At 48.2% G+C, this 21757-nt stretch overlaps 2 protein-coding genes across 2 annotated transcripts in view; both read right to left on the reverse strand.

The window, feature by feature from the left end:
- IGDCC3 (immunoglobulin superfamily DCC subclass member 3) overlaps positions 1 to 7380 on the reverse strand; it is a gene marked incomplete at both ends in the record, with an annotated part of 97112 nt that extends 89732 nt beyond the window's left edge. Inside the window, one exon of the mRNA XM_082290384.1 lies at positions 7314 to 7380. Within this exon, the coding sequence (XP_082146510.1) occupies positions 7314 to 7380 (67 nt within the window). The remainder of the gene's footprint in view (positions 1 to 7313) is intronic.
- Positions 7381 to 15633: 8253 nt separating this feature from the next.
- The window catches only part of IGDCC4 (immunoglobulin superfamily DCC subclass member 4), a gene marked incomplete at both ends in the record, with an annotated part of 84197 nt that continues 78073 nt past the window's right edge, over positions 15634 to 21757 (reverse strand). Inside the window, 2 exons of the mRNA XM_082290599.1 lie at positions 15634 to 16170; positions 17752 to 17916. Of these exons, the coding sequence (XP_082146725.1) occupies positions 15634 to 16170; positions 17752 to 17916 (702 nt within the window). The remainder of the gene's footprint in view (positions 16171 to 17751; positions 17917 to 21757) is intronic.

The following is a 21757-nucleotide window of genomic DNA, read 5'->3' on the forward strand; positions in this document are numbered from 1 at the left end:
GCGTATCAGTCCTTGAAGAAAGCCCACTGCCACTTTCCTGGAGTTTCAGGGCCAACAAACCAGACATATGTGGAAAAGCCAGTTCACGCCACCTGCAGATTTGGGAGAAGCCAAGCTCTGTCTTTCACCTGTCTCAAAGGCAGACTCTGAACACAGAGCCCTCTTTTCCCAGGATGCTCAGGATGAGAGACAAAGGGACAGACACTCCCAGAGGAATCTCTATGGTGGGACAAGAAGGTTCCTGGTGCTTGCTCTAGAGGTCAGCTCAGCTGAGCCAGAGGGAGAGCACAGACAGAATAAAGAGGCAATAGTGGGGGAGAGGGGCCCAATTCCATCAGCATAAAGAACTGATTGCATTTAGCAGTGAGGCATGGAAATGATGCTGAAAAGTTCGAAGTAAAACACTCCAAAGGCCCATGAAAATAGTAAAAGTGCAATTAATTGTGAAATAGCAAGGAAATTGCTGAGGCTGTGCACATTCACTCAGGGAGTCTGAAAGCCCCATCCCTCTCCAGCAGCTGGTTGTGTATCCAAACCCTGCTAATCCCACACAATATCCCAGGTACCTCCCAAAATGGACTGTGAGGCAGTGTGGCTCACAGCCACTCCCTGCTCGAGGCAGGAACTGTACAACTCTGCTTGTGGCAGCTCGAGTTTGCATTTGGAGCCGGGGTGTCAGGCAGGCAGCTGAACAGCCTGCTTGTCTTGACGCTGGCAGCGCACAAGGGAAAACTGCTTTGCTTTCTGCAAAGGGATGGAAGGAGGAAGTGTGATTAGCTCTGATATAAAGGCCACAAGAAAATTAGTGGAATCCTCATTCTACAAGTCTCCTTTTGAGAAACATTTACCATCTCCCTGAGCAATACAATATGTGACTATATGTGCAAATATTTAACAAAAACTACTTCCCCTATTGATCAAGCAGACAGGCATACTCAGAGAAACCAATTAGCACTTGTGCTTTTGAACCAAGAGATTTATTTAGCGCTGAGAGAAAGAACTTCGAATTAATGGGAAGCTTAAAAGACACTTTGAAGTACATTTAAAAAAAAATAAGTTTAATTATTTTTTACTTGACACTGTGATTCACATTCAGGTCATCAAAAGAACTTGCTTATACCCCTGTATTGTCCTTTTCCATTTGGGAAACATGATTTTGCGTTTCCCTCCTGTGCTTCAGTGACTAATCTCACCGCTCTAATTAGCGGTGACATCCATCGCCAAGGACCTCAGTCACATCCTGGCTCATCCTCCTGGACCCCATCCAGACCCGCAGCCAGCAGGGCCATCCCTGCCCTGGGAGCACGCGCTCCTGACAGATGAAGCCCGTATTATTACTCCTGTTCTAGACAGGGAACATTAATCACAGAGGGATGAAATAAGCTGCCAACAGCCCACTCTGAGCCTGTGGCAAGGCGAGATATTGTGGGAGCAGTTGGATCCACCCTGTTCTTCCTGGTGCAGCATCATCGGGAGCACTGCTGGGGAGACCAAGGTAGCACCAGCTCCTTTCTCATCACACCAACAGCACGACATCCACCTGCAAATTGCCTCACATCAGCACAAATTTGCCCTCTTCTGATTTACTGTGTTTATTCCCAGCATAACACAGCATAAATGAGCAGCACAACCACCACCAAGGATAACCACTCCAGTCTTGCTCCAGTAAAGCCAAAAGAAGATGTGCAGGACCAGAAGACTTTATAGTGGGATCCAGGTGAGTATCAGGACCAAAAACCTGGATGCAGGTTGGGCCATGCACATGAAAAACAGCTCCTGTTTTTCCAATGGTGGGTTGTTTTTCATTCAAATCCTTCTGCAAATGGGAGGATATGGAAAAAAGAGATATATGGACCTGAAAGATATTCTCCAACAGATTATAACAAGCTTCAGGCTGATGAAATTGGCAGCCTAAAAATCCAGCTGGTGTCCTCTTAAATCTCCTTGAGGCTGACCCAGACCCTAAGGAGAAAGCACTGCACTGCAGTAAAGTGCAAATTGGCTCTTTAGGGCATCCAGAAAATTTACATTTAAAGAAGAGGAGAATAGGCTGTAACAGGCCCCACATCTTGCAGGCAGTAAAGTTTACTAGCTCAGATTTTTTTATTCCCTTTCCTTTTGGACGGGAGGTTATATAAAGCGATTTTTCCATCAGAGAGCATAAACCACATCCACTAGTTAAACGACTGCAGGAGGTCTCTGACAGGGATAACACAACCTCTCAGCCACCTGACAGAGAGCCCAAAAACAGCCTCACTGTGCCCTCACTGAGGACACAGATTATAGCTGAGGAAGGCAAAGAGCTGAAGAGCCAAAGAAGTTGCCCCAAATAATTTTCAAATGTTTGAAACCAGACTGAGCAAATCCCAGGAGGTCACTTGTTGAACACTGTGGAAACTGGAAGCATTCACAGCACAAAGAGCCTTTCTAGGACAAGCTCCAAGTCCTTGTGGGTTCCCCCATCTCTAAAGAAAGCAGGATAAAACCTGTTGGTATAGCTGGAAAGGGCAAAGACCTTTCCTGAGCTAATTACCCACAGTAGCTCCATCCACAGTGAGGCATCCCAAGAGCATGGCAGCAAGCCGAGCATAGGATGTGCTGTTATTTGCACTCCCCACGTTTCACAGCCCTGACCAGATCACAGCCTCACCTCAGAGGGCATCAGTGACACAAACACAGAGCAGGAAACAATCGCACACAAGCAGAGAGCGAAGGCACAGCCAAGATGGGAAATGCTGTGCCAGAGCCAGGGTCCCTCCAGGCTTCAGCTCCTAAGGCTGCTCTAACGTAGAACAGGGGAACAGCCAGTTTCATTCCCTGACCCTGCAGGAAAGCATCAGGGAGGTAGCTGTACCCACAGCCGGGCCCTTGCACAGACCCAGCAGGAAATGGACTGCCCAAGTGGTAAGTGATAGTGCCCGTGGATCAGAGATGGCGGCTGGGATGATGGCACAAGGCTGCCAAAAGAGTGCCTTGGCATCACAGTGCCAAACCCCACCAGCCAGCACAGCTCTGCCACCAAGCCCTTGAATTTCATCTTGAATTCTGGCAGGCAGGGATGGCATCCAAGGAAAGGGAAGGAAAGGTCTTTCTGCAGGAGGAGAAGTTAGTGTGCACATGAAAAACTTTGAAACTCTTAATTGTATCCAGGGGATTCAAAGCAAACTCAGCACTCTCTGCTCCCCACCATCCCCTCCGCCTTATCACCTCCCACCCTGAAATTCAGGATGGAGGATGGCATCTCCTTGTTCTTCTCAAGGAACCTGCTTGCTCCAAAACCAGTGTCTTGAAACACGAGCTCTTCTCTCCCCTTTCATGTACTCTCAGGTTTCAGCAGCAACGACCCTTTTGCAAAAGCATCTTCACAGCTCAGCAGAACCATTCACCACGACCTGCATCCCCTGACTTGCCATCAGCTTCATCAACACAATTTCATGTGCAAGAACAACAAAAAAACCAGGCAGCAAATCCTTGACTCTACTCTGAAACTGGTTTTAAATTACCAACGCAGAGCGGGTCTGGGTTATTAAGTGACTGGGCTGCTCTCGAGTGGAGGGTGTGATGCAACAGTGACATCTGATATAATAGCAAGGCCAGATCAGTGTGCTCTGTGCTTTCCTCATACACTCGTCTATTTGCCTCTCTCGTCTCTTAAAATGCAATTATTGACATGTTCGCCTCCTTAACCATCAGTTTTATATGCTTGCCAATGACTCCTGAACATGTGTAAACAATTATTTTTATTTTCTTGCAAAACCAAAATGTTGGATATTCTTTTGGATAAGCAGACTTGGGTAGATTTTCATGAGCCCTGCTACATAATTTATTAGTTTCTAAACTCTGTAAAACTAAAAGCTCCACTAAAGTTCAAATAAGTTTGTGATTTCTAAGTAATTTTGAATGGACTATTTCTGTTTCTGACTAATGTTACTTGATTGATTTAAATGGGAATTCTTAATCTGCAGAGGGAGATTCTTGCATTGTTTAGTTATTTAAATAGAAGGAAAATATCCAGAGCCAGAAGCCCAGAAGTGCAAAGCAAGAAATATTGGGGGGAAAAGGGACAGAGAAAGGGACAGAGAAAAAAGCATCTGATCTGTCCCAGATCTGCTGCAGGCTGCAAAATGAAGCACATGGTCTGCTCATTCCATGGGTTTCGAGCAGAGTCTAAGGGTCGGTGAAGCAAGGGACTGGCACTGTATTGGGTCACTGCTTGGCACTTCACATGCTGTGACACAGGACCTTTGAGAAACAAGGAAATCAGAAATAAAAAAGTTCAGGCACCCAGAAAAGAGGGAGAGAGACTTTCTCATTTGCACACATAAAATGAGAGTAGTTTTGCAGCCCTCTGACGGGCAGTGCTGCTGCTGAGATGCTCCACGCTAGCCCATGCCAGGCTGACAGCACATGTGCCAAAACTGGGATTGAAAAGGATGGAGGGGAGTGGGGAACCAGGCTGGAGTCCCTCTGCCCAGATCCTCTCCCCTGGAACCCTCTGCCAGCTCCTAAGTGAACATGGGAACTAGGTCTGTGCAAGATCCAGAGCCTGGCAGGTAACAAGAAGAGGCACAATTACACTAGCTTAGTATTTCTGACTCCCTTTCCAGGGAGTGGTGGGGCAGATCAGAAGGAGAGCAACCTGTCCTGTTGCCCCCCCTCTCAGCTTACTTTATACGCTTCCAAAGTTTACTTTTGGCACCATGATGGCCCCAGCAGGCACCTGAGTACCATGGGTATGGGCGGCTGCACTCACAACCCTACACCAGCATCGCCCCGAGCACAGGTCCCAAACGTGGTGCACACAGATATGGCTGTGAGATGCCTGCCCCATTTCATGGGCTGCCTGCTGCCTCCACGCGGGAAAATCACGTCCTGAGATTCTCCTGTTGAACCCCTGAGAGAGACGAAGCCCAAACGTGGGCTTGAATTTCATACACAGTCTCTGAGTGTTACTCGGGGAAATGATACCTGATACTCTCTATGTATATTAAGAAAAAAGACAGGGTATTACAGCAATTTAGGAGAAAGCAATCCTTTTCTTGCGTCTGAAAAAAAAGACAACAAAGCCATACAGAGTAGAAATTAGTGAAAGCTTATAGCTTCAATAATTTAGAAGTTAAGCCTACTTAAATATAAATGACGATGTTTAATTCCAAGGCTGTTACTGAGCAGAGCCAGGGAGCCTCTCGTATCCTATGCCTGCCTTTGAATGCCGGGCTCAGCAATAACAGACAAAAGCTGTCCACCACACAGAACAAAGAGATCCAGGAAATTTAAAAAAAAAAAAAAAAAAGAAAGAAAATACTGTCTCGCTGCTGAGCCCACTCCAGCATGCTGACCAGCAGCTCCCAGTGCCTGGTTCACAGTCGCCAGACCAGCATTTTGGGGAGTTTGAAAACCACAGGGCTGGGAGTGGAGCATCGTGTCCCGCACAGCACGGCACTGCTCCGACACAGCATCCGTCCCCGCGGCGAGGCTGCTCCGGCGCTGATTGACACCGACGCGGGAGGGTTTATTAAACACAGCAGAGAGCACAAACACGTTACCTCGCTGTTAACCACGTCGAGAGCGCATAAATCCACTGAAGGGGGGAAAAAACCCTCGGAACCAAAAAACTTTGACAATGTAGCCAAACACTCCTCAGCGGGGCCAGCAAAACACACCTCAAAGTCAGGAGCCGCTGACCCGCTAAGGCGCAGCACAAACAAACACACAGGGCAATTTGGACAGCAGCAGGAGAAAACCTAGACACAAATTCAACTTGCTAAAGTACTGCTTTCAAGTATTCACTTCGTTTCCTTGCCTCCCTCCCTCCAGGAAAAAAAAAAAAAAAAAAAAAAAAAAGGTACTTTTTAAACCATGCTCATTGTACTACGCAGGAATCTCAACATAGTAACAAGACCTGCTTCATTACATCCACTTTACAGGTCACTTCTATTTTCCGTGAGTTACACTGGCTTCTCCTCCTCGCGCGTCTGCTACGGACCACGTGGCGAGATTTATGATACTACTAACCCACAGCCTTGCTTCCTAAACACCCTAGCAGCTAATCTTTGATAAATCTAACACACACTTTTCTCCCTCTGACCATGCTGGGCTGCTTACAGGTTGTTTTTTTTTTTTTTAGCAATTCATAAAATAAATCACAGAATTGTTTGGGTTGGAAGGGACTTTAAAGACCATCTCGTTCCAACCCCCCCCCCCCGACATAGGCAGGGACACCTTCCACTAGCCCAGGTTGCTCAGCTCCTACTTTTCCTTATCTGTAAGGCTATTAAGAGACACAAGAACAGAATGCACACGAATATTTTGCTGCAGAACAGCATCTTTCTCAGATTAGACCTATGCTTAAGTAGCATCACCAGCAGAAGAAAAACCCTGCCATTTATCAGCAGGACACGTGCACAGTAGGTCCAGGGAAAGCTCCCTTTGATGTTCTGTAGTTCGGCCCTGGTTCGGTGGACTGCGTTACCAATGTGGACAGAGTTGGCATTACAGGAGAGCACAATATACTTGCAGGTCTGAAGTTGCTCGCCCTCATCCCTGCAACTTGTCTCCCAACATCTCTTCTCTGTCGCTATCGCCTTTGCTGATGAACGCGACGCGTCCGTCGGGCGCTGCCTCCCGCTCCCACGGCGGTGACGATGCCAGCTCTTAGGATCCGGGCACGGCTGGATGCCCAGCCACGCCACTGCCCCGGCAGCCATCACATCCCTCCCCAGAGCTAGCGGTGCGGGCTCGAGCTCCACAAACACCACCGTCCTTCCCTAGAGCCCCCCGCACAAGAGGTTTCCAACTGGAAGCACAGCTCCCGGGGAACACTTCGGGATCTCTGAGGGTGAAGGCGCTGGATGGGCTGGTGCGGGACTCCGCAGCCCCAAGCACGTCTCCCGCTCGCCCTCCCGGGGGTACGCGCCCTGTTCCCGCCGAGGGTTGCTGATCCGCAGGGACCCCCACGCCGCACCGGCGGACACATGCGGAGCTGTTCGGCCCCGTTCAGCGCCCGCGGCGGCCCGGAGCCACGGGGAAGGGCTGAGAGCGGGGCTGCGAGTGAACGCGGACGAGCGAGGCGAACCGGGACCGGCGGCGGGGATGGGGAGGAACAAGGGGACTGGGGACAAGCAATGCCGCGGCCACTTCGGGGGTGATGAGGGGACGCGAAGTGCTGGAAGGACAGACAGACAGACGGACGGACGGACGGACGGAGAGGCCGCGGGGCGAGGGCGGCGGGGAGCGGCGCCGGTGCCGGGCGCGGCGGCGGCAGGTCCATGTCCGCCCCTCCGCCCGCTGCCCCAGGCCAGCCCGGCTCTTACCTCCGCGGCAGACAAGGAGCAGCAACCCCAGCAGACAGGCGGGCAGCGCGGAGCCCGGCGGAGCCATGGCATCCCGGGCAGGCACGCTCGCCTCCCTGCGCCCCACCGGGACGGAGCAGCCCGCCGGCAGGGAGGGAGGGAGGGGACAAGGGAGGGCGGCCAGGCGAGAACCACCCCCAGCTGCGGGGCAGGGGGGAGGGGGGGGGGGGAAGGAAAGGGAAAAAAAAGGGGGAAAGCGGCTCTCAGCGGTGCTGCCCTCGGCGCGAACACGCCGCCGCGCCGGGCGGGCGGGGGGCGGCGCTGAGGGAGCGGGGCCGCCGGCGGGCGGGGGGCGGGCAGCGCCTTGCGCCATCTTGCGCATTCGCCGGGGCGCCGGCAGCGCCGGCCGGGCTGAGGGGCGGCCCCGTGAGGGGGCACTCCGCGCCCGGGACCCGCGGGGAGTGTGCAGGGATCCTCAGGGGTCTGCCTTCACCGGAACCCCCTCACGGGGCTCCCGTCACAGAGCTCCCGTCACAGAGCACCTCTCAAAACCCACTCACGGGTCCAGCTTCACAGATCTCCCCCTTGTGTCTCGCTCACCAGAGCCCCTTCACGTTTCTCCCCTCACAGGAGCCCTCTATTCAGACCCCCCTCATGGGTCTCCCCACACTGGTGCCACTTCACGGGGCTTCCTTCAAAGGGCTCCTCTCACCAGTGCCACCTCACGGGGCTACCCCCTCACCGGAGCCGGTTCAGGAGTCTCCCGTCATAGGTCTCCCCCTTGTGTGTCTCCCTCACCAGAGTCCCCTCAAGGGTCTCCTCTCACTGATCTCCCCTCACGGGTTTCACTTCCCGAGTTCTCTTCAGAGAGCTCCAGGGATTACTGGGAACATCGGGGGCTTTCCCTCACCTGTCTCCCCTCACTGGGGCAACCTCGCAGGAGCTCTTCTGAGCTGGGCTTATCCCTCCTCTGTGCTCCTTATTTTAATGCTATCCTAAAGTGACTTACCCGAGTCAGTAATGCAGGTGTTGGACCAGCTTGCTCACTCTGGAAGAGTCCCCATGAGGAAGGACCCAGTAAGGGATGAGTCTGCTCCTAAATCCTGCCACAGCAGGATAATTTGTCTGCCCTCCTGGCATGAAATGAGGATAACGTGTCCTTACCTGGCTCTCAGCCCCAGCACCCACACAATATTTTGTGCCTTCCAACTGATCCTACCCTGTGCCTTGGCCCATGTTCTCCACAAACATAACTTGTATCATCATTGTCAGCAGCAAAAGCCATCTCTGCAAGGACAGCTCCGTGTTTTGTGGTGTTTGCTTGGCAAAAAAAGAACTAAAATGAAATAAAAGTCGATCCTAACTAATTTCTTTCCTCAGAAATAAAAGTCGATCCTAACTAATTTCTTTCCTCAGACTAAAACCAGATTTTGTGGACCAGGTTACTAAACCCTGTAACCATTCCCAGAAATCTGGTGAAGAACCCCTTGTGAAGAGGAGCAATGCGAGGCTCCCTTGGATGGTGCACCCTGAGTGTGTTGGAGTCAGCTAATGGGGAAAGAAGACGTCACTACATCTGCTCCACATTAAAGCTTCCTTCATTTAGTGGAGGGCTGAGCTGTACGAAGTTGCTTTCAGCTGGGGAAGAATTTGCTCTGGCTCCGCCAGCCTCTTGGTAACATCTGAATTTCTGCGCTGTCCCTGACCTTTTGGCAGCAGCCGTGCTCTTGCTCCGACTCCCTGGCTCCTGCCATGGGGCCCCATCAGCGTTTCTGTAACGCTTGAAGCCATCGTGGACTTGTGGCCACTAACACTGAGGATGGCTTGTGGGAACTAATAATTCCAAGAGAAATTAAGCACTATGTGCTTTACAGGGCTCTTTTCCCTGTGAACCACAGATTTTGTGCACTTTTGCTGCCGAGTGCCCTGGCAGGACCCAGGGGCTGGGGGAGGTAGGTACATGTTTAGGCTGTTACCAAGTTCATCCCCACATCTTGTAAATGACACTGGTGAAGAAGCACTTGTGGCACATTCAGAAATGATCCACTGCTGCCAAACAACAGGACTTGTGTGAAAAGCCATGAGATCTTTTAGGGAAAAGGCAGGTTTGGGGCTTTTGGAGCCACCTAAGAGCAGGAATTCAGAGCACTCACGTTTTTCTATGCTCTGTAAGCATGAGGGCTTAGAAAAATTGCTTTGTACTGGAGGCAGGAATTTGCTTATCACACTGCGAGCAGAAATTGGAGCCTTTGGAAAGCAGCAGGGTTACAGGAGGGATGGTATCCAGCCCAAACTGAGGCTCCAAACCCTTTCCCAAAGAGCAGTCGATGGGTCCATTTCTCCATCCCCCTTGCTGCTGAGGGGCACAGGATCTGTCTGTCCATCTGCCCTCCCTCTCCGCAAGGTTATCCTCCAGGAGAGCTGCCCTCAGAGGGCATCACTCACCCCTCACTCCTTGCACAGCAAATTTCCATCAGCTCCAATCGTGCTCCTGATTTACACCAATTAACTGCAAACGGAGGTCCCCAAGACACCATTAGTAGTTTCAGCGGATGAAGGGGGAGATTAACTTGTCTGAATTCACTCAATTTATTATTCTATACGTAATTGTGGTTAGCCTGCCTGCTAACAGCCTGGGAGCTTTTCCCTTACATACGTACATGCAGGGTTTTAGCATCTGTTTCACGGACAGTGAGCAACAGGGAGCAGGAGCCAAAATCGTGGCACCCACTTTGAGGCACTGAGCCCAAAGCCATGCCAGCAGTGGTGGGACAACCCTGGGACCTGCTTCTGGAAGCTGTTGCCCCAGCAGAAACTCTTTTCTCTGTGTCTGTTGAGGTTCTGTGACACAACCCTGGCCACCTCTCTGCATCACACAGCCCATTGTCTTGTGCTGTGCTGTGTTCCAGAGGGCTGAGCTGGGCCACATGCTGCACCAGGCAATTGTAACTCACTGAATTACCTGAGACCATGAGAAACCCAAGCCCACTGTAGTGGTATTTCCAGCTGCATCCTTGCACAGTATATCGGGGTGATAAAGGTTGGGAAGAGAAAGAAACACAACCAGACACTTTGCTCTTCACTTCTCTCCTGTAACAGCCATGTCCATCTATCTCTGCCATCCATTCCATCCCACCATGTCTCCTCTCAGCAGCCTCCAACCAGCATCCTATGCTGTAAACTAGGAGCTGGAAGAGTGATTTGCAGTCACCCATCACCCCCTCCAAGGTCCTTCCTTGCTTGTTTGTGGGGTTACCTAGCATTAGGAGAAAGACTCATCAGAGCTACACAGTCTGACAGAGTTCCCTTCAACCACTATCAGAGGACACTGTGCTAAGTGCAGATTTATTACCTCTGTAATACAGATAAAATGAGATTTTATGGCTCTGTAGTTGTGGCAGCATAAAGTAATAATGGAAGATATGTACTGAAGTAGGGAATGCATCCCAGGAAAGAAGGGAGATGCACAGGAAGTTAATGGTGTGACCTTGGGCACCGGCAGGTATCCTCTCGTCAATCTCGCTGGACACAAGCCACCAAGTGCTCAGCCCAGTCTGCCATCCAAGAGAAGTCTCACCACTCATCTGCTAAGATGCCTCCGCTTATTTTTCCCATTAAAAAATTCCCCAGCAAGATGAAGCATGAAACTAGACAAAATTTTTTTTTTATGGGAATCAGTTCAAAACTGAGAAAGGAGCAAGCATCCAGAAACGCCTAATGAATACAAACTCTGCTCATGTCTGAAATTCCAGAAGAATCCCTAAGGAACCAGGTACCCACTATCACCTCACAATCTCAACTTCACAGTGATGAGCTCTGGTACTGAACTGGTGTGAGCATGAATCCTGCATTCTGCTCCCACCACTGCTTCTGCTGGCAAGGTACAGCCTGGCACAGCTGGAACAGACTGAATTGTGAGACAAATTCCACTCTTTTTTTAAAACATTTTATTAATAACCCATTAGTTAAGGAATATAAGGACAATGTCTTCTTACACTTTAACACTAAAGAGTATTTGTGGAATAACAACAGTCTCTGAAGAAAGAAAGTTATAATAAAGTACAGCATGGAACCAAACACAGACACAACCTTCAAACAAGATCAAGTTCTGGTTACACATTTTTATGCACTGTGCAGAAATGAAATTTAACTTGAAAATACAAGCAAGGGAATGCAGTAACAGAAGTAGATGGTAGATTTCTGCTGGCTAAACACTACTTTTCTAACAAAAGTACTGATTAGAAAAGACACAATGATTCCTTCAAAACACCTATTACTAATGAGATCAAACCCATATACAGTCTTCTAGTAAAATGGTTGTTTTCTTACACAGCGTATTTAATGGGCTGATTGTTAGCTAGTAATGTAAAAAAAATTCTCAAACTCTAAATTAGAAGTTATCTCATTTGAACTACTTAAACCAGAACTTTGCTGCCTGTTAAGTAAGAAATCAAATCAACAAAAGGCTGATAGAGGTTTTTATCTGAGTTGCATGTTTCATATAATAAGAAATGAAAAGAAATAAAAGGATAAGAATTGTGACTCTCACAGCAGCATGGGGAATATACAGTTGTGTAGCCAAACAGTAACATTAATACTAGAAAATTATGCCAGTGAGACAAACCTGACATTTTAACAATGTAAAGCAATATACACCAGCAAAAAAGTTGAACAGCAATAATCTTTAGTGTTACTGAAAGGAAGAAAAGGCAGAAAGGAACCTGTTGTGCAGGAACAAATATTAAGCATGATGGGTAATTAAAGATATCAACAGTTTGTGTGCCTGTGAGAAATCTGCAAGAAAGCTACTTATTTCATGATAAAAAAATATATGCACTGGTTGTTTCAGCTTTACACATCAAATGTGTATTGTTTGTCTTCTTTGATTCACTTCCAGCTGAGACTGAAAGGTCCCTGCACGTTCAGGGCAAGGGGGACCTGGGGTGCAGCTGAGTTGGACAAGGACACCCAGCACTCTCTGTGACACGTTCGTCCAGGGACAGCTTTGGTGCTGCTGCTCAGTGGTGACCTCTTGGCTCCAAGGGAACTGCCAGGATTTCTGCATCTCAGGTCTGGCCTACCAGCCCATGGCCACGACAGTTCCTGGACATTCAAACACTGCCAGCTTCACACCCTGGTACAGTTTGGTGAAGTGTAACAAGATCAGAACAAGCCTCAGCATAAGGTGACAAAAGTGTTTTGGGGATGTGTAAACAAAATTGTTTGTGCTCTGCTGCATCTCCCCAAAGCTCTCTGAGCCTGTAACTACTGTGGTGGTTTGGTGGTTGGCCTGAAGTGATCCAGGGGAATGGTGCCCCACTGTGCTGCTTGTGCTGGCTTCAGTGACAGGCAGGGACAGCTTTTAGGTTGCTCAGCTCAGGGTTGTAGGATTGCTGAAGTCTGTACAGGCGAAGCAGGGAGTGCATGTACAAAGTGCCCCCAAAATTGTGCCACCCTCCTACATCAGCCACTGGACTAAGCCTCCGTCCCCTTCCATCCCCCTGGATGGAAAGGTTCATGACCTGCCCCAGATACACTGTCCAGATACGGAGCTGGAAGAACTCTGGTGCCCTGGTCATACCCACTGCTGGCCAAACTCCTCCTGGCGCAGCCCTCTGACAGCCAGGAGGCTCAGCAGGAGCAGTCCTTCAGCACACTTGAGGGTGGGTGACTTGGTTTGGGAGGTGAAAGAAGTGACCAGGGGTTCCCTTGGAATGAGCTTTCTCAAGAAGTGCCACCCTCCTTTTCTGCACACCAGCAGTGGCAATGTGGCTTGTGCAGCACCTGTTCTGTCACTGAGGAAGAGCAAGGACTCTTCATGGAACTAACTGGGACCTGCACAATGTCCCCTGACCCTCCACAGTGAGTGCCTGACTTTTCCCAGCTGGAGGGTTTGTACCTCTGTGACTGCATCCGCTCCCAGAGAACTGGGAATTGCCCTTATTGCCTGCAATAACACTTCACTGCCTTACCTGTAACCCTGCTAATGCCATGAGTTTCAAAGTCTTGTGGCAGTGGGTTCTGGAGGTTATTTACACACTTCCTCTGCCCAGTTATGTTTCCTTGCCTTTCTAGCTCCTTGCTGCAGTAGCATACACACACCAACTCCTGCCTTCGCCTGCTCACTGGCACTGATTTCCAGTCCCTGTCCCACAGCATTCCAGAGTCATGGCTATTCAGAGCACGGAACAGCATTTCTGAGACTCCTCAAGACACCAAGCAACAACTGGAGAAACAGAACAAGCACAATGACTGGAAATACAGCCAGTTACCAGAACAGTGTGACATACTGGGAGGAGATCCTGCCACTTGGGGAGAGGTGAAAGCTCCAATATCCTTCCCATAAGGGTACATGGAGGCTTGGAGGTTCTCCTCTGCTGAAGAGCTAGGAGCTAAAAGGGTTGCAGGGTGCTGCTGAAGTAAAGTTCTCCATGCTGCAAGCAGTGGTACCTCCACCCAGCAGTCACCATGAAAAACAAAATCTAAGGTCTTTTACAGAATCTCAAGTTGGCACACAGTTTCCCCATATACCCTGGGGAGAATTTTAGTAAGAAAGGAGGAAGGTGGGCATCTTTTTCTTTGCTTTTTAAACAAATGGTCAGATGTCTGAATCCTCCAAGAAGGCAGAACATTTACCAAGCACCCATGAACAGAATTACTGATCCTTGTTACCTCTGAGCAGCTGGTCCAATCTGTAGCATTTGCAGTCAAACCCTGCAAGCCTGGAGCATGACAAAGGTTAAAAAAGAGTAGAGAAAAGTCTACCCCTAGCAGGGCCAGGCTGAGAGACATGTCAGCAGTAAGCAAACAGCATCAGCAGGAAAAGTCACTGGATGATTTTCAAGCCAGACTGACTAGTATGAGACCAAAGATTGAATTTTCATTTTAAAGCTCTGGTGGTGCTCTGCTCTTCAGAAAAAAATCCACCCAAAAGCACTTCAGCCAGGTCTATCAGAAGTGACTGGAAAACTTCACTTGCTCATCCAAAGCTTTCAGCAAATCCACTGCTTACAGAAGGCTGAGCTGCTCTCTGTAAATCAAAACCATCTGAGATGTCTCCACATGGGCACCCAAAAAAAGAGAAAAGAAATACATGGCCCCAATATCACAAGTTACTTTTGCAATTGCTGGTTCTTCTTTCTCTTTGTTAGTATAAGCTTGTTGAGGAAAGATGGATCGACATCCTGCCAGCTAAAGCAGTCTCCTTTGGCAGCTGCTGCAAAACAGTCCTACAGAGAGACACAACCTAACTCTCTGGCTGTAGGGAAGGTGTCAAAGAAACAGAGCAAGAGAGACATCAGATCTGCAGCACTGTGTTAAAGAAGAGTCAACAACCAGTGCAAACATATTCTTTAGAAAAAGGCAGTATAAGAATAAGTTAAAACCTATAATGGACTATAACAAATGAGTAGATCTGCTTCTTTTTTTTTTTTTTTTTTCTCCAACAGACATGAGGTAGTTGTGTTGTTAGGGAGGAAAAAATAAGGAAAGAGAGAAGTAGTAAAAATGCTACTCTATACCACACACTATTTCACTCTATAAAATTAAATAATATAAAGATGTTCCAAGGAAATAAAAATACATGTTGTACATTAAAAGGACAGATGTGTACCTAAAATATTAGGTACAAGAACCGACATAAAACAAAGCCCAGGTTGGTAAAACGACCCAGACGCTGCAGAAGGTTCTATATAGTACAAGTTGCTAGAGGCACTCGTAGAGTGTGTAATAAAAGGCCACTACATCAGCCTGCTAGTAGTAGTTACTGCGGTAGTGCACACAGAGAGCCTGGTAATCCTTCTAACCACGGGAGGGCAGAAAAGGCTGGTGCTTACAGCTCACTGCCTTTGTTTCCAGGGCTTCCGCCCCCTCCCGGGACTCTTGTGTCAGAATCCATCCCGATGCTGCCAGGCAGTCGGCAATGCCTGGGCACTCTCCGAGGAAGAGGCAGTTGAGAAGGATCGCTCGGTGCACTTCGCCACTTCCCAGCATTAAACGACATCTTGCCAGTCACCTCGAGGGCTCTGGTGAAGTGATAGCCCCAGCCTAGCGCAGAAGGCTCTGTTCCATTGTGGTTCCACACTAGACTTTGGCAGACGGCTCAGTCCTGCTCCCACCAACACCCAGTTCCTCATCAGCTTTAGTGGGAAGAAGACAGGCCCTTACCAACCCACCTGGCTTCCTGAAGGCCTCTGTAGAGCTGACAGGTCCAAGCCCTCCTCTGATGAGATGCTGCACCTGCCCAGCTCCTGCTGGGGTCAGCAAGCCGAGGGCAGGCAGCACCTCACAGGGACAGGCCCTCCTTGTGCTTCAGCTCTGCTGTGATTAAAATCAGATCAGTTCACTCTTTGTGATTGTGGACATGTACCATGCTCTCAGATGCTGAGGACGGACTGGTTAAACCAGAGTTACTACAGAGCAGGGCCTCCTCAGGTGCCGTGGATAGCAACTGGCACTTGCCTGGCTGCATATCACCCCTGCCTTCCTGGATGGAGTCCGAACCTCCACTCTCCACTGAATCCCGACTTTCCCCATGCCTGTGGAAGCCATTGGTGAGCCCACGGATGCAAACAGCCCCTGGTTTGTCAGTCTTTGTGTCGGTACAGAGCAGCTCAGCCTGGGCCTGAGTCTCCAAATTGTCCATGCAGTCTACCAACACTTGGCCAGTGTCCTGCTGGGAACTGGGAAAGACGGGAAGAGCCAGCTCTCCCAAGGGGAGCTCTTCAGGCTCCTGGTCCTCGATTTCTGTCTCTTCACTCTCCAGGGTGTGCAGCTTGGAGTCATAGTCTCTGTCAGAGGCTGAAAAATCAGAATGGACAATGACATCTGCCTCTACTTGGTGGAGGCTGGCTGGCAGGTGGCTTTTCTTTGCCTCATTCTGTTATCAAACACGGGGGAAATTAAAAAAAAAAAAAAAAAGGTAAAGTAAGTGAAATTCAGATAATTGAGGTGGTGACCAAACCAAGCACTGAAATATATTTATTTTTAATCCCACTGAGTGCAATGGGATGTACACATGCCTCTATTAAGCATTATCTTGATACGTTTCTCAGGGCTTAAGTCTTAACAAGCAACTCAAATCACCTCAGAATCATTATTTCTATTTTACGTTTGAGAAAGCAAGTCCCAAGGGAGTGAAGTGATTTGCTCACAGTTTCTTGGCAGGCTGGAGCAACCATTCCTCCAAGCCTCTGTCAAAGACCACAATTTTCAAATCTCACCAGTCTGTTTCCATATTAAGGGCCAGATTTCTAGAGGCTGAGTGGGCAGCACTGTAGGAAACTGGCTTCTGAGACAGATACCAGGGCTCCCTTCACTTTCCTCATTTAATTTTGGCTACATATCACAAAGTGTGTGTTTGTTAAAGCCCTGGTCACAGCCTGCAAAAGTCTGTGTAATTTCAAGCACTTTAATTCAGAAAGAAAACAGTAAGTTCTGCTCCGCAGTGCTTAAATGGAGTTTGGGCTACAGATCTCCACAAATCTGGCTGACAAGCAGGTCATTTTGCGAGATTATCACTTAATAATTTAACAGACAAATTATTGTAGAAGCTCACAAAGAGCTCTCTAGGCAGTCAACGCTCAGATTCTGGGCTGAGTGTGTGTAGCAGCAAGAAGACAATTCAGAGTATGGAAGTGATATCCCCTGTGTAATTTGCGCTTTCCATTGAAGCCAATTTTGAGCATCATTTACATATTTTAACACTTTTCTCTTTTGTTGACAAACTCTGATGGGTAAGCTGTGCTGTAAATGCTGCCCTGTTATTGGGCTGTAAAACACTGTCTTAACTCTATCCACAATTTTAATTACATCCTGTGTATAATTGATTTTCACACCACTGTCTAGGAAGGAAACATAGGTAGGTTACTTAGAAGTATTTGCTGGGGGGGTGAATGAACTTTTTAAAAGAATAACCAAAGAAATCTTCTGGTACACAGTCAGCCTGAGCAGGTGTCAGCTTGCTTTGCTAAAACATCCCAATCCTTGTACACTCTCCCAAACACAGGAGTGCATATTTATTCCAATGATGCAATATCAGAAATAGGATTTCCTCCCAGTCTATGCACCCACATAAAGAACACAAGTGCAGTGAAGATTACACTGTCCTATTTGGAGAAGGGAGTTTAAATCAATCCTTGATCTTTGACTCCTTTTACAGCCAAAAATGCAATCCCTCTGTCAGGAAAGCATGCTGTAGATCTTAGTGACTGTGCTGAGCACTGCAGCTCCTAACTCACTCGGGCTGATTGCTGCACAGTCACAGCAAAGACTCCAAGCAGACTGCTGGTGTCTGGCTCCAGATCCTCGAGAACCAGGACTGCCACAACCCTGCTGACAACCGAGCTTCTGACCCCAGAAGAACAAGCCCACAAAAAAGGGGCTGCAAAAAGGAGAAAGGGAGATGGAGACATAAATGGAAAACCCACATCAGAACACACAAGTCAACAAAGACACCCACCATCACAGCATCATAAACCAGGGCTTGTAAGAGAAGCTTCTGCCCTGCGCTGGAAGGGAGCCTCAGTGACCCATTGACAGCAGAGAGAGGCTCTTTGGTGATGGTGTCCCCGTATCTGGTGATGCTGTTGGTCCAGGCCTGGTTGGCTGATTTATTCCATGAAGACTGCAGGGGAAAAGTGGGAGGAGAAAAGATCCAGTTATCACAGACACAGATTCTTATCCTCATACATCTGAAATGAGAAGCAGCTTGAAAAAGCAAAGTGCAAGTTGGGAAAATACCATAAATGTGGAGGACACGTCTGATAGCATCAAAATAAAAATGCTCTGCAGTGGACTCACACAGTCACTGCCTTAGAACTGGGTTTATTGCTGTTACATGGGCTGATGCAGAACACACGGATAAAAGATGCCAGATGCTTCACAACTGGTTGCATAAGGGGCTTTCCACTGATTCTCAAATTGTGAGGCCAACAGGTATATCATAGCACAGATATCATTTAGAGGTCCACTGGAATCAGCTCCCTGCAAAGCTGCAACAGCCCAGAGCAGAACGAGCCTACTGAAAAATACCACTGAGCTGGGAAGGAACAGGGAAATCTGGAGATGAATACCAGAGTCTTTGCTTCAGCACAAGCAATGCTCCACAGCATGGAGAAAGATCCTCACCTGTGGGCATTGCCTTGTGTGCTCCAGTAAGAGCTGGAGATTCTGCTAAACCACTCACTCTGCAGCACAGACAAGAGCTCCTGTACCAAGCCAGGACTCGGGAAAACACTCTGCCATTCCCCATCAACACAGAGGCACAAAATTGGGGGCCTTAATTTTTTTTAAATTTTTTTTTTTTTTTTTGTAACAGACCACCAAGCAATTCTTAGCTCAGCTTTAAATCCCCTGGGCAACCAGTGTTACCTTGTTTGTAGATCTAATTAAATTATATGGGCTGAACGCAATTTGTTCTGGGTTCTTTCAGCTTCCCCTTGCAATAAACTGTTGAATGCACACCTCTGTGTATGGGAAATGTGTGTCTTTAAGAGCTGAAGTTATTTAACAGCTCAGACTACTAGTTCACAGGCAGAAAAGTACTCTTTTTCCAGGTTTTGATTTTACTGGGCTGTCCTGCATGTACCTGAGCTGAGCCTTGCTAGTATTCACATACATCTACACATACACACACACACAGATTTAAGGACCACACAGGCCCATTATCTCTGGCCTTGTTCCACAGATGTTACATGTTGTGTGGGTAGAAGAGAGGCTGATGCAAAGAAGAAGGGGAGAAAATCCTGATCTGACAACAGCAAGTGCACACATGCACACAGAATACTGGTGGTGTGAGCACAATGGCTGTGTAGGGTGAAGATACACTGGATGTCTATTCAAACCCACTGACCCTCAACTGCTCACTGCCAGCAGGAGAAGCCCAGGATGCTGCTCTGCATATGTGGCTGCTCCTTAGGCCAAATCTATTCCAATAACTGCTAACGTAGTGCAAGTCCAGCCGAGACAGCGAGGAGATTTCTGACATCAGCCTGACCTTGGGTGAGTCATTTGACCTCCTTGTGTCTCGGTCCATCTGGCTGAAAATTAGGTAGAAATACAGGACCAGATGTTGTATGTGAGCCAGGCATTCCTAAGTCAGCTATTTAGCAAGAAGCAAATGGTACCTTGTGCTGCCAGGGCTGGCAGAAGGACACCGAAGCGCTTGCGCGTGTGCTGAAGGGCAGCCGGAGTTGCTCCCAAGCCCTCTGTCCACCCTCACCCAGGCACCCAAATGGCTCAACACCTTGTGGAAGGCAGAGCTATGTTACATCCCAGCACCACCTCCAAGTCACAGGAGCTTTGCTGCTGCCTCAGGAGCAAATTTTTAGCAAACAAATAGTGAAAGACCTCATTGATATGCCAACACCCTGCAGAACATTGATGTCCAAGCCCAGTGCTGTGACTATCAAGCATTTGCTAATTTAGATGTGGATGCTTGAGGCAGTGTCTTTTCCATTTCTCTCTCTGCAATCCTCAACAATATATTCTGAGTCAAAAGCCTTCCCTAATTGCTCTGTTTCTAAGTGGACAACCATTAAACTACGCTTTAATAGCGAGAAATCAACCAAGCGATCACAGAGAGCTCACAATAAGGAACATCTCCACATGCGAGTGCTCAAGGAGTGTGTTCAATTTGCTTCTGCTGCCATCTGAAAGGCTTTCTGCAGCTACATCCCTGACTGATGGCTTCTGTGCCTCTTCCAAGGAACATACGTTACTGAGCAAATACTGAGCAAATTTCAGCACTGAACCTACACAAATCTGCACACATGCACCAAATGTGTGTCCTGTTAGAGATGCCTGCATGCATATTTGCCATCAGAGAGATCCGAGCATCATACGCAGACACACACACACAGAGCAAACTCGAAAACCTTCTTGCAGGCATCTTGTGAATACCAAAAAAAGTGGAAAGAAACAGGCAGCTCTACTGCAATCCCCCATGGACCATCTGTTAGCGGAAATGTCAATCTGCCATGTTTACATAGGTTTTGATGACTCTGGGAACAGCCTGTTCAGCTCTGGCTGAAATTGGCTGCAACGAAGAACAAACTTGTTTTGTACCAGTTTGCAACTTTCAACAAACAGAAAAAACCATCAGCCACACAACATGGCCTGTGTCCCACATGTTGTTCGAGCACATTATGTTTGAGAGGGGGAAAAAAAAGCAAAAGACAAATCCCTCTTGGAGCTTAGTCTCCAAGGCTGGGCAGCAGCAATTAACTCTAGGACTGTTTTTATCACAGACCTGAAGAAATCCTGTGTGCCTGAAAGCTCTGCTGCTTTTTTAAGTAGCATTTTTTGGTGTAAGAAATGATACTATTTCTTTTTACTCAAGGGGAGCTAGTGGGTGGTTGAAGGAAGGAAATGTTCTCTTGGTTTTTGCAACAGAGTATTGAAGGCAAGGAGCAAGGAGTGTCAGTCTAATACTAATTTAAAGGGGGGAAAATCTCTTTGTCGGTTCCCTGCAAACACAAGAATGAAAACTAATAAAAACATCTTCCAATAAAAGACATTTCTATTACAGCTAAATCCTTATCAAAGCAAACAAGGCTTTTCATTTTAGCCTTTTTACAGAAACTCCGACTGGTAAAAACGTGCCTAGATCATGTTACCTTCTCAGTGACAAGTCATGATTTGATGCAAATATATGAGCTGAGAATGAACACACAGCAAAAGTCCAACTTGAAACCTTCCCTGTTTTTTGAGGATGGTTATTTAAAGTAGCTTGAAGCCCTGTGCAAAATGAGGCTGGGGACATTTCAAATGTGCCCAGCTTTTGAGAGTGGAACAGCAGAGAGAAGGGATTCGTCGCTGAACAGCAGCGAGTGGGAGCGGGAAAGCTCCGTGTCACGCAAACACAGCAACATCCCTGCCCGCAGCTGGGATACAACACAACACAGACCTCTCCCCAGCAGATAGAGAAGTCTCTGCTCACTGTCACCAGGAGCACAGCTCTTCTCTGAGGCTTCTCTGAAAACACTGGGACTTCTTTTCCACGCAGAAAAATTTCAACACAAAACTGACAAACAACCCGGGTAAATCCAAGTTCCCTGATGTGTTACAGCTTCTGCTCTCCAAGTCACGGGGATGCTTTGTGGGAAATGCAGTTCTGTGGGAAGGAGGCCCACACAGAAGGAGCAGGGCAGCAAGCAAGGAAGACCAGCTCAAAAGAAGCACAACAGCAAACATTTCCAAGCCAAAATGCTTGGGTTTGGCTTCATTCAATGAAAAGCTGAAGTCTTCCATGGAAAGCAGATGCTTTTTAACATTCTCCCCCACCCTTTAAATTGCTTGGCCCACAAGCAGCAGTGACAGAGATGTCTGGAGCAGAGCCATTTTATCATCCTCAGTCCATCTGTCAGAGGAGACAGAGCTGCATCACCACAGCCTATGCATGACAGTGTCATTTATAATGGGGCTACTGAGGGCATCAGTCCGGGGGGTGCTTGCAAGGGGAAGAG

The sequence above is a fragment of the Coloeus monedula genome (assembly GCF_965178545.1).
Source record: "Coloeus monedula genome assembly, chromosome: 14".
Taxonomy (NCBI): domain Eukaryota; kingdom Metazoa; phylum Chordata; class Aves; order Passeriformes; family Corvidae; genus Coloeus; species Coloeus monedula.